The 13,796-nt window shown below is 39.7% G+C and overlaps 2 protein-coding genes across 2 annotated transcripts; both read left to right on the top strand.

Annotated features, from left to right (window-relative positions):
- The first annotated feature begins 8,673 nt into the window (after positions 1-8,673).
- LOC110450074 (uncharacterized PPE family protein PPE21-like) lies at positions 8,674-10,660 on the top strand. Its single transcript, XM_021497318.1, has 3 exons — positions 8,674-8,892; positions 9,600-9,742; positions 10,096-10,660. Exons 1-3 carry the CDS (start codon positions 8,674-8,676, stop codon positions 10,658-10,660), a joined length of 927 nt encoding a protein of 308 aa, XP_021352993.1.
- Positions 10,661-12,367: 1,707 nt separating this feature from the next.
- On the top strand, positions 12,368-13,573 carry LOC110450073 (uncharacterized PPE family protein PPE21-like). The gene is made up of 2 exons (XM_021497317.1): positions 12,368-13,025; positions 13,170-13,573. Exons 1-2 carry the CDS (start codon positions 12,368-12,370, stop codon positions 13,571-13,573), a joined length of 1,062 nt encoding a protein of 353 aa, XP_021352992.1.
- Positions 13,574-13,796: the final 223 nt, after the last annotated feature.

Below are 13,796 nucleotides of genomic sequence, written 5' to 3'. Positions count from 1 at the left end.
AGTTAGAGGCTAGACTTTTTGAGAAGAAAACAGTAGGCCAAGCTGACATTAAGAAATGGTTTGAGGCAAGACGATGGCGGTTAACTGCCTCCAGATTTGGGGAAGTCTGTAGGATTACACCAAAGAGAAATATTCAGGAGTTATGACAGTCTTTAGTCAATCACAAGCAGGTCAACACCCAATTCAACATGGGAAAATGTATGAACGGAAAGCAATTGCTGTTTGAGAAGCTTTTTAATTTTAAAACGGAGCAATGTGGGCTATTCGTTTTGCCAAGTAGATCTTATGCTGGGGCATCTCCTGATGCCATTGTTAACACCACTGGCATAGATCACACCAAGCGAACACTTCCGGTTTTTGGAATTAGATGAGTGCCATAACATGATTTTGAAGAAGACAAGCTGTTATTACGACCAGGTTCAGTGACAACTTTATATTGCACAGAAAGAATGTTGTTACTTTGTTGTTTACACATTTGTTGACTTATTTGTTTAGAAAATTGACAGAGAGTACTGTGAAACTTGTATTTTTCCTTAGATCGAATTGTTTTAATCTAAGCATTTAAGGCCATATATCAGTTCTTTATTGTAAGACAAATGTGCAAACAGTAACACTCCTGGAATTCTTGATAGTCTCAACCAAATTCAAATTCATTGATACAGAACTTTATAGCTTTTAGAAAATCTAAGAATGTCATTCCATGAAAAATAAAATGAGGAAACGATGTTATGTACAAAAACAAGAAAATGAAGCTATATAAAACGGCAGAATAAGTTTATTGTGGTAAACAGTTTAAATTTTTTAATGCAGCTTAAATCATTTAATTTCTTTAATCCTGGAGTTTTTTGATATACCTGGTATCATGCCGATTTTTTACAAAATGCTGTAATGTGATGTATTTGCCACGAAATAACTCTTAGGTTGAGCTATTGGATTAGATTAGATATTTTGCCATTCATTTTTGTGTTGGTGCTTGGGTAATGATATTTAGTTGTCTGTTCATGATTCGCCAACAGCCAATACCACTTTTGATTGCTAATCAGTTTTGTTAGAAAGACATCGTATGGCAAATAAAGCATTTGTTAGAGTTTACTGTATATTCAGAATTTTTTGTGAGGATTTATTATTTTGATTTTGCCATGACCAGCTGACAGACCGAAATAGCAATTATTTTTTGGGATATTAGTAAAAGCCGTATTTGCGGCCGTATAATGGTATGGCGATGTCGTCGTCGTCGTCGTCTAAAGACATTTGGTTTCCAGACAATAACTTGAGTATAAGTGTATGGATCTCTACGAAATTGTACCACAAGGTTATATACAATAAAATAAGGTTGGGATTGATTTTGGGGGTTATGGCCCTGATCGTTTAGGAGTAAGGGGCCAAAAAACAAGGATTTTCTTGTTTCCGGACAATAACTTGAGTATAAGTCTATGGATCCCTATGAAATTGTACCACAATGTTCCATACCAAAAAAGGTATGTTGGGATTGATTTTCGGGGTTATGGCCCTTATCGTTTAGGGGGCCAAAAAGGCCCCACACCCCCACCCCTCCATTTTATGACGGGGGCATAAAAAAACTAAAATACACATCTGCTATACATACGCGTGCTGTAGCACATATAAATATGTGTATTGTTCACGTACGATTATCCGTGTTTTCAAACACGTTTCCAAGAGAGTAACATATCGGCTGTCATAAGGAACCGTCGATATACCCTCTCTTTTAGTGTTGTTTTTCTACATAAATATTTCGCCTGTTGGAATTTTGTTTAACCGAATTTTCCCGGTTTTTAACCGATTTTTTTTCTGCAAAAATTCATGATGGCGATGGCGAAGTGTTGATTCGTCCAACATTTTCACCGGACATTTGCTTCACCAGTCGAATACATGCGTTTGTCATATGTTGCTTCAGTGTTGGTTAGGCCACCTTGAAAGGGGTTTTTTAACGCGTTTCATGAGTCATGACATCATATTCTACACCTGATTCATCAGTTTTAAATTCAAAAGACTCCCTTGAAAGTTGATGATGGCACTCTAATCCACGTGTTACAAAGTGCATGGCGATGTTGTACCACACCCATTGCCTTAAAATGAAAGGGGAGAATTGTGCCTGCTCGAAATACGCTGATATTTTTGACAGGTCACCAAGTTCAATGATTTCTTTGTGTTTAGTTGATTTTGATTGCCCTGTTGCCATCCTTTCTTTCAACATGCCGTCGAGCAGCTTATTAGTTTTTCTAAATTATCCTGAATTCACAATATCAATATTGCGGGCAAGGTCCTGCAGGTGTCTGTTTGTCGCAGCTTGTATGTTTTTAAGAGTGTTTTTGTCGACTGTCTGGTTGGAGTTTGGATTTTGTTTTGGTCGAGCCTCACAATAGAAACGTTCCAATTTCTTGCTCAGTTCCTCAGCTTTTACAGTCTTCCTGTCCATTTGGGAATGATAATTTTCAACAAGCCATTCTGTAAGAGGAAAGTGTACTATTAGTTATAATGTATCTCCAATAAAAAAAGATCACTATTAATTACTACATGTAGCTGTAACAGCGTCCCCAGGCACTGCATAGGCTCCATATTTTTAGGTAATATAATTATATTTGAGTCTTTTGTGTGATTATGACCTATTCTGACATCTTGAAATTTGTGTTTGTATTTGCCCAAAATCAGTTTTAAAAATTGAATCTATGGTATCGTACCCAAAAGTAGATAACAGTGTTACTTCCTTTTAGTTTGATATTGTTTCATGTTTCAATAATTGGTAATTACCTTGATAGATCTTCATCCCCCACTTTGTGTTGTTTTTGTGGACTGGGATTGATTTAATGCCTCGAACTTTTCCAGTTTCTCTTCGGACACCCTTTTGAATATTTCAGATCCGCTAGATGATGAAGGCAATTCTGGTTGCCCAATATCGTCTAGTCATATGTTTCCGCGCGTTATGTATTTCCGCGCAGCCATTTTATCAAGCTTTATCTCGTAACTACGTGACCTGCTGGACACAACACAAGAATATTTTAGACGTTTAGCCATCGTCTGTAAACTGACGCAAAAATTACCGGAAGTTCGTCCGGAAAGCAGTTTTGCTTAATACACCTTTTAGCTTGCTCAAAATGAACCCATACCTGAAAAAACGGTGATATATATCATTCATGAACCGGTCTTTTTTGTAGTCTGACAAACGTACGAAAATGTCGTATGCAAATGAGGTCACATCTCCTCTCCGATTCTTTTCCACTTCCGAAGAGCGAAAGAGACATTCTTATATCGATAAACAGTGTTTGCAATGAAATGTAAACCTTGTAATGCAATGAACTTCCAATTTTCACCAATTTTTAACAGAACAAAATAAGAAATAACTTACCATCAACCAAAACCGATATAAGACTATGTAAAAAAAATACAGAATATATCATAACTAAATAAATAAAATTTATAAAATTACATGAATTCGTGCAAGTTGACATATTGAAAAATCAAAAAAAATGTGAAATTTTCAAAAAATTGTTTTGATAATTAATTTGACGATCAAACTTGCAGGTCACTGTCGAGAATTTCCTTTTAGTGTATTCCAGTTATCTTTCTTTGAACACTAAATGAAAATAGACACACGGAAAATTATGACGGCTACTTTCGACGGGAGAAATTTGTTAAATAATGCTTGTTCTGGGGGTTTTTAAATACTGTTTTATGTTGCTAGTTTTTTGTTTCTATTAGTAGATTGTGTATATGTTTATGACAGTCATCCGTAATTTCAACAGTTTTCTGCCGATATGAGTACGAAATCGCGGCTGCTTAATAGTGCGCGGAAACCGGTAACACGAGGATACCATCCAGAGCTGCCATCGACAGCTCACTTTCTATTTTGTCTGGGAAAGGTGGGTCTTTGTTAATGATGCCATTTGGTCACTGATTATTCCCCTGACTTTTTCTTCTTCTGTTACGCTTACATGTTCAACTTCAAGAAGCATGTCCAGGAGTAGTTCTGTGTCAGAATAACTAAGAGGGTTGTCACTTTCTTGAGACTTTGGGACTATTCGACAGTGAACTGGCCATATTTGTTTGCCATGGTTGCAGCAGACGACAGCATTCACAAGATCTCGTGTTGATGTGAAAATATACTTGAATGACTAAAAATGACCATAATGCTACAAAAAAATATATATATATATATTTGAAATATTATGTACATTATTTCCCTTGGTTTTTTTTCGAAATAATATAAATCTCATACCAGTGGTATCTTCTTTCTGTACAAGTTGTGCTAAAAAAATGTCAATAGTTATCTCCCTTTGCATAATCTCAAAATATGTATTCCTACGCACAGGCAATGTTAATCTGGTGAAATTCATGGGCAAATGAAACAGGTAACATTTGGTAGTTGCATTGAGTCGAAATATTGCCAAATAAAATTAACAGTGCGTTTCCTGTTCCATAACATTTTGAGTGCAGATATGTAGTTGTCAAAAGATTTTTTACCAAATATTTAAAGTCATTATCATGAACAAAATGAAATATTCATTGAATAGATTCATTATATTTGTTCTATTTCAGCATTTTAATTTTTTCGTGATAATCGTTACACTTCAAAATGCAATTTTGATAAATTTGCATCTAACAATTACGATAAAAACAAGCTAAAATATTATCAAAACCTATGCCAATTTCGTAAAATTTTTTAAAGAAGACAGGCGGTATTGGTAAGCATAAAAAATATGGGGTTCCCGATGATAATTTGGCGATTCTGCTCACTTGAAGTTAGAACTCTGTCCTCCATCCCAATTTTATCTTTTCATGGTTTAATGAGTAAAAGGCAATACTATGTGTTGTTATCAGGTCGGGATATTTAGCCAGTTTCTCTCTGACAAAGAGTGCTACAATTAAATTTTGCGAACAGAAACGACACTGACTTCCTTAATTATTCGAAACTTCATGGGTAAAACGTGTTAAAACAGTCGAGCATTGCTCCTTAAGAGGTCCATGGTCAAGATAATCCCCTTCAAGGTCATAGCAGTCAAATATGTTCAAATATTCAGGAGACTTTTTCTATAGATTGACAAGTTTTATAGAAACAAATGTTTTTTTCTTCTTCGGTTTAGATTTTAACAAATGTCATACATTTATTTAAAAGTAATGACGTGTTAAAATCTTTAAAGAACACGTATAGAGATCTAGAGTATGTTTTTATTTCGTTTAGCGTCCTACAAACAGCTTATGTCATTTAAGGACGTGTATTCTAGAGTATGCTATTTATCTGGTAGCTTTCTGGTTTTAAGGGCTATCAACTTTGTCCGAACTTATGACTGTGACCAATATTGGTAACCGTGACCAAATGTGTGATCAAGCTTAACCAACTTTTTCTAGAGGTCCTTAAAGATTAAGCATGCACTCTATTACAGCACATTTGCTTGCTAAAATTAAGTTATCTTGACCAATTTTAAAAGGTCCATGAGTAGATAATGTTAACATTTTCCGACAGTCATTCGTCAGCTGTAGAGTCATGTTACTTAAGCTGTAGTGTAAGCTTTCTTGCTATTAATTGGGTTAAATGAATTTGACCTTAACATACCTTCACGGTTACAAATGAAAAAAGTGTGTGCGATCAGCGCATTGAGCAATAGGTAAGGAATGCAGGCCAAGCAGACCTCTTGCATATAAAACGCTATCAAAGAGTTATAACGCGTACATTTCAATTACATGAACTAGAAAAAACAAACTCTTCTGAGAAAATGTTTTAAATGTGATCATGTTTTCTGTTAAACGTTAATTAAGAAATGTTTTAAAGAGACATTTATAAAATATTTGAAAGTGAATTGAACAAGTTGACAGAGTTCCTCGATTCACAGCGAACTTTAAATGACGTTTTTTACATATCAAAACGAGTATCATATCCAGTTTCGAATATCTCTGATATGTTCCCAATGATATAAAAAAAACAAATTTTGTATGAATTATTGAATAAACCGATTTTTGTTTTGTATTATTGAAAAATGTAATCAACAACACTAATTGTCTTAACCAACAGGTAATGTGAATTAAGCTACTAGAGGTCACACATACACACACCGGCCAGCCGACCGGTTAGGCAGGCGCTACTTCTTCTTCTTTTCTTTCTTTTCTTCTTCTCTTCCTCTTCTGTTTAAAATAGGATTTAATCAACTGGTTACCAAAATCAAACACCTCCATTGCGTTTAAATTTTCCAGTAGCCTCGTTTTTGCCACTCAAGCTTAAAATGTAACAGGAGAAGAAAAAAATCAAGGCCAGACCAGGATTCGAACCCAGGACCGTCGAAATCTAGATAGACGCTCTTACCAATTGAGCTACCTGGTAACCGGCGATCGACCCAATAAAATTCAACTACCAATCTATACTTTTTACTCGTTAATATTAATAATTCGTAGCGTTTTGAATTCTGATTTATTCTCCAAAATTATTCTCAATATATCTAGGGTTTGCTCTCCTTTCTCCCACTTTTTTCAGATAAAAGGAATTATATAAACACTGGAAAACAATAGATGTGTCATTATAGTCTGTTCTGGTATAGTACAGGTAGATTATTTACCTGTATTACCTGTTCACCAATAGGAAATACTGTGTTGGTTATAGGAATATTTAACAAATATATTTCCTGATTTTCGTAATATTTACTGGAATTATAAGTTAATATATACAAGATTCCAGTTTTTACTTAATAAAAACACATCAAAATACATTAATTGAAAACCTGCTTTTATCAAGTTCATATTAAATCAATTTTATACATTTTTACTACACATTTACATGTATGTTATATATATATATTTCATAAAATAGAACTAGATTTAGCAAGCAATTTATAACAAATATAATCAGTACAGATAGAGGTCATGTATACTGTATGCAAAAACAGATGCAAAGCTGGGAATGAAAGTAAATAAAACAAAATTAATTACATGTACACATGGAACACTAAACATTGATTGATCAAATCAATCTTATTCATAAATTGCACACATGCACAAAGATACATGATACTGTTTTGTATGTTTTGTATAGATGAAAATGGTATATGATATGAAAAAAATGAATAAAAATTATGAAAATAGACTTTATCAAAGCTACATGTATATGACAGTACTGTATAATTAAATGATACAGGTAATGTGGTAGAACACAGGTAAAAACCAGGTAAAATATATATGAAACAATAATAAACTATAACTGCTATCACAACATTACTGCCTCTATGGGGGTTTTTAAAAGTGGGAGAAAGGAGAACACACCATATCTAGAACACATATCTTCAGAGGAAAAATTGACAATATTCACTGTCACCTGCAAATGAATGTCATATCTATTTTGTTACACCAAAAGTCTTTGTAGCTCAGAAACGGCAGCAAACCTCGATAATGACATCTTGTTTGTTGATAGTCTGCTGTTTACAATCGCTATCGCACCGGCGCTTGATAAAATTGGCTGTTGCCGTCAAACGTTATTGTGACCATCACGGTGGGGAAACGAAGCGGTGAACGCACATTTCTCGCGAATGTGATATTTTTCACTGTCTCATGGCAATATCACCTGCGCCCCTTACAACCAATGTATTTTCGGAGTGTGACAGAGATTTTTGTTTAATTTTCTCCCAACCAATCAAATAGCTAGAAATTCACTTGAGGTGTAACAAAGAATTTTGATCCAGGCGTGATAGCCTGGGTCACTGCGTCTACCGAAACATTGGTAGACCCCTTCGGAATCACTCGGGCATTTTGCCATCTGGTGTGTATTTTTCTGAGGGAAATAATCGAGTAATTTTCCGATTGACGCGGTACCTGATATTCATTTACAGTGCAATTCACTTTGTTTAATAAGGAACAACGTCATAGAAACTCGAGATGTTATCGCAAGAAGACAACTTAAAAATAAGTTACCCTACACTGATATAAATTTCTGAAGAATTTGTGTACATTTTCTTTCTAGTTTCTCAAATGTTTGAAATATCTGACATGTTCGTTAAATTATATGATCGACATTATATGTTTGTTTAATTAATGCATGTAAGCTTCAAATTGATGCTCTCTCAAAAATTGGAGTTACACGAGAAAAACTAATCATTACGTTTTATGTAAATCATATGTCCCTTACATCTGAAGGTAGATGATGCTTATGCTTGTCAACAGGGGACAATTGAGATAAATTATCTCAGGACAGTAAAGACAGGTCAATACAGGACAGCACCATGTAGGTCATGTCAAAATAGGATCGCTAGGACATACCAGCAAATTATAGCTTGGACATGTCAACACTGGACAGCTAGGATATATTTTATCACAGGACATTTACATATAGGACATGTAAAGACAGCATAGCTAGGATAAGTAATCACAGGACATTTAGGACATGTTAAGACAGCAAAGCTAGGATAAGTCAGCACAGGACAATTAGGACATGTCAATACAGGACAGTTAGGACATGTAATCACAGGACACATGGGACATGCCACCACGTGACAGCTAGGACATGGTAACACAGGACAGCTAGAACATGTCATTACGGGACAGCTAGGACATGTCAACACAGGACAGTTAGGGTATGTCAACACAGAACACATGGAACATGTCTTCACAGGACACATGGGACATGGCAACACAGGTTAGCTAGGACATGGAAACACAGGACAGCTAGAACATGCCATTATGGGACAGCTAGATTATGTCAACACAGGACAGCTAGAACATGTCATTACGGGACAGTTAGGACATGGCAACACAGGACAGCTAGGGCATGTCATTACGGGACAGCTAGATTATGTCAACACAGGACAGTTAGGACATTGCAACACAGGACAGCTAGAACATGGAAACACAGGACAGCTAGGACATGAAAACACAGGACAGCTAGGACATGGAAACACAGTCAGCTATGACATGTCATTACGGGACAGCTAGGTTATGTCAACACAGGAGCTAGAACATGTCATTACAGGGAACAGCTAGGGTATGTCAGCACAGGACAGCTAGGACATGGAAACACAGGACAGTTAGGACATGTCATTACGGGACAGCTAGGTTATGTCAACACAGGACAGCTAGAACATGTCATTACGGAACAGCTAGGACATGTCATTGCGGAACAGCTAGGGTATGTCATTACGGGACAGCTAGGGTATGTCATTACGGGACAGCTAGGGTATGTCATTACGGGACAGCTAGGACATGTCATTACGGAACAGCTAGGGTATGTCAACAGCTAGGGTATGTCATTACGGGACAGCTAGGGTATGCAGTTAGGACATCTCATCAAAAGACACATGGGACATGGCAACACAGGACAGTAAGAACATGCAAACACAGGACAACTAGGACCTGTCATTACGAGACAGCTAGGGTATGTCAGCACGGGACAGTTAGGACATCTCATCACAAGACACATGGGACATGGCAACACAGGACAACTAGGACATGGCAACACAGGACATATGGGACATGACAACACAGGACAGCTAGGCCATGGCAACACAGGACAGCTATAACATGCAAACACAGGACAGCTAGAACATGTCATTACGGGACAGCTAGGGTATGTCATTACGGGACAGCTAGGTTATGTCAACACATGACAGTTAGGACATGGCAACACAGGACAACTAGGGCATGGAAACACAGGACAGCTAGAACATGTCATTACGGGACAGCTAGATTATGTCAACACAGAACAGCTAGGACATGGCAACACAGGACAGCTAGAACATGGAAACCAAGACAGGTAGGACATGGAAACACAGGACAGCTAGAACAGGAAAACACAGGACCGCTAGGACATGCAAACACAGGACAGCTAGGACATGAAAACACAGGACAGTTAGGACATGAAAACACAGGACAGCTAGGACATGCAAACACAGGACAGATAGGACATGCAAACACAGGACAGCTAGGACATGGAAACACAGGACAGCTAGGACATGTCATTACGGGACAGCTAGGTTTTGTCAACACAGGACAGCTAGGACATGGCAACACAGGACAGCTAGAACATCAAAACCAAGACAGCTAGGACATGGCAACACAGGACAGCTAGAACATCAAAACCAAGACAGCTAGGACATGGCAACACAGGACAGCTAGAACATCAAAACCAAGACAGCTAGGACATGGCAACACAGGACAGCTAGGACATGTCATTACGGGACAGCTAGGGTTAGGGCATGTCAACACAGGACGGCTAGAACAGGAAAACACAGGACCGCTAGGACATCCAAACACAGGACAGCTAGGACATGCAAACACAGGACAGCTAGAACAGGAAAACACAGGACCGCTAGGACATGCAAACACAAGACAGTTAGAACAGGAAAACACAGGACCGCTAGGACATACAAACACAGGACAGTTAGAACAGGAAAACACAGGACCGCTAGGACATACAAACACAGGACAGTTAGAACAGGAAAACACAGGAACGCTAGGACATGGCAACACAGGACAGCTAGAACATGGAAACCCAGGACAGCTAGGACATGGAAACACAGGACAGCTAGAACAGGAAAACACAGGACCGCTAGGACATGCAAACACAGGACAGTTAGAACAGGAAAACACAGGACCGCTAGGACATGGCAACACAGGACAGCTAGAACATGGAAACCAAGACAGCTCGGACATGGAAACACAGGACAGCTAGAACAGGAAAACACAGGGCCGCTAGGACATGCAAACACAGGACAGTTAGAACAGGTAGAACATGTCATTACGGAACAGCTAGGGTATGTCAACACAGGACAGCTAGGACATGGCAACACAGGACAGGACATGGCAACACAGGACAACTAGGGCATGGAAACACAGGACAGCTAGAACATGTCATTATGGGACAGCTAGGTTATGTCAACACAGGACAGCTAGAACATGGAAACCAAGACAGCTAGGACCTGGAAACACAGGACAGCTAGAACAGGAAAACACAGGACCGCTAGGACATACAAACACAGGACAGTTAGAACAGGAAAACACAGGACCGCTAGGACATACAAACACAGGACAGTTAGAACAGGAAAACACAGGAACGCTAGGACATGGCAACACAGGACAGCTAGGGCATGGAAACACCGGACGGCTAGGACATGGAAACACAGTCAGCTATGACCTGGCATTACGGGACAGATAGGTTATTTACACACAGGACAGCTAGAACAAGGAAACACAGGACAGTTAGGACATTGCAACACAGGACAGCTAGGACATGGAAACACCGGACGGCTAGGACATGGAAACACAGTCAGCTATGACCTGTCATTACGGGACAGATAGGTTATTTGCACACAGGACAGCTAGAACATGGAAACACCGGACAGCTAGGACATGTCATTACGGGACAGCTAGGTTATGTAAACACAGGACAGCTAGGACATGGCAACACATGACAGTTAGGGCATGTCAACACAGGACAGCTAGGACATGGAAACACAGGACGGCTAGAACATGGAAACACAGGACAGCTAGGACATGGAAACACAGGACAGCTAGGACATGTCACTACGGGACAGCTAGGTTATGTCAACACAGGACAGCTAGGACATGGAAACACAGTCAGCTATGACATGTCATTACGGGACAGATAGGTTATTTACACACAGGACAGCTAGAACATGGAAACACAGGACAGTTAGGACATTGCAACACAGGACAGCTAGGACATGGAAACACAGGACAGCTAGGACATGGAAACACAGGACGACTAGGACATGGAAACACAGGACAGCTAGGACATGGAAACACAGTCAGCTATGACATGTCATTACAGGACAGCTAGGTTATGTCAACACAGGACAGCTAGGACATGGAAACACAGGAAAGCTAGAACATGGAAACACTGGACAGCTAGAACATGTCATTACGGGACAGCTAGGGTATGTAAACACAGGACAGCTAGGACACGGCAACACAGGAAAGCTAGAACATGGAAACACTGGACAGCTAGAACATGCAAACACAGGACAGCTAGAACATGCAAATACAGGACAGCTAGAACATGCAAACACAGGACTGCTAGGACATGTCATCACAGGACAGCTAGGACACGGCAACACAGGACGGCTAGGACATGTCATTACGGGACAGCTAGGTTATGTCAACACAGGACAGCTAGGACATGGCAACACAGGACAGTTAGGGTATGTCAACACAGGACACATGGGACATGTCACCACGTGACAGCTAGGACATTGCAATACAGGACAGTTAGGACATGTCATCACAGGACCGCTAGGACACGGCAACACAGGACAGCTAGAACATGGAAACACAGGACAGCTAGGACATGGAAACACAGGACAGCTAGTTTATGTCAACACAGGGCAGCTAGGACAAGGCAACACAGGACAGCTAGAACATGGAACACAGGACAGCTAGAACATGTCATTACGGGACAGCTAGGTTATGTCAACACAGGGCAGCTAGGACAAGGCAACACAGGACAGCTAGAACATGGAACACAGGACAGCTAGAACATGTCATTACGGGACAGCTAGGGTATGTAAACACAGGGCAGCTAGGACACGGCAACACAGGAAAGCTAGAACATGGAAACACTGGACAGCTAGAACATGCAAACACAGGACAGCTAGAACAGGCAAACACAGGACTGCTAGGACATGTCATTACGGGACAGCTAGGTTATGTCAACACAGGACAGCTAGGACATGGAAACACAGGACAGCTAGTTTATGTCAACACAGGGCAGCTAGGACACGGCAACACAGGACAGCTAGAACATGTCATTACGGGACAGCTAGGTTATGTCAACACAGCACAGCTAGGACATGGAAACACAGGACAGCTAGATTATGTCAACACAGGGCAGTTAGGACACGGCAACACAGGACAGCTAGGACATGGCAACACAGGACAGCTAGAACATGTCATTACGGGACAGCTAGATTATGTCAACACAGGGCAGCTAGGACACGGCAACACAGGGCAGCTAGAACATGGAAACACAGGAAAGCTAGGACATCGAAATACAGGACCGCTAGGAAATGCAAACACAGGTTAGCTAGGACATGGAAACACAGGACAGCTAGGACATGGAAACACAGGACAGCTATAACATGCAAACACAGGACAGCTATAACATGCAAACACAGGACAGCTAGGACATGTCATTACGGGACAGCTAAGTTATGTCAACACAGGACTGTTAGGACATGTCATCACAGGACACATGGGACATGGCAACCCAGGACGGCTTGGACATGTCATTACGGGACAGCTAGGGCATGGCAACACAGGACAGTTAGGACATGTCATCACAGGACAGTTAGGACATGTCATCACAGGACATATGGGACATGGCAACACAGGACGGCTAGGACATGTCATTACGGGACAGCTAGGTTATGTCAACACAGGACAGCTAGGTTATGTCAATACAGGACAGCTAGGGTATGTCAACACAGGACAGTTAGGACATCTCATCACAACACACATGGGACATGGCAACACAGGACAACTAGGACATATCAACACAGGACAACTAGGACATGCTGACAAGGAGGACATCCTGTTATCAATCAGTATGCATAACTTAGAAATGTAAGAGCAAAAATAGGAGGGGGGATGTCGGTTACACTTTTTATTAAAATTACGGTCACTGTCATAGTTATATTAATACATTGAAATCAGTAACATTTTGTTACACCGTAGAAAATTAAGATATTTTTTTAAAGGCGCTGGTCGGGGAAAAAAATACAAAATAAATGGGTTTAAATGCGTTCTCTGGCCTTCCAAAAGTTATACCACGGCAATATGATGGTCGAGTT

Source organism: Mizuhopecten yessoensis, unplaced genomic scaffold (assembly GCF_002113885.1).
Source record: "Mizuhopecten yessoensis strain PY_sf001 unplaced genomic scaffold, ASM211388v2 scaffold4947, whole genome shotgun sequence".
NCBI classification, from domain to species: Eukaryota; Metazoa; Mollusca; class Bivalvia; order Pectinida; family Pectinidae; genus Mizuhopecten; species Mizuhopecten yessoensis.
Note: the sequence above shows the minus strand (reverse complement) of the source record. Positions and strands in the feature narration are given on the sequence as shown.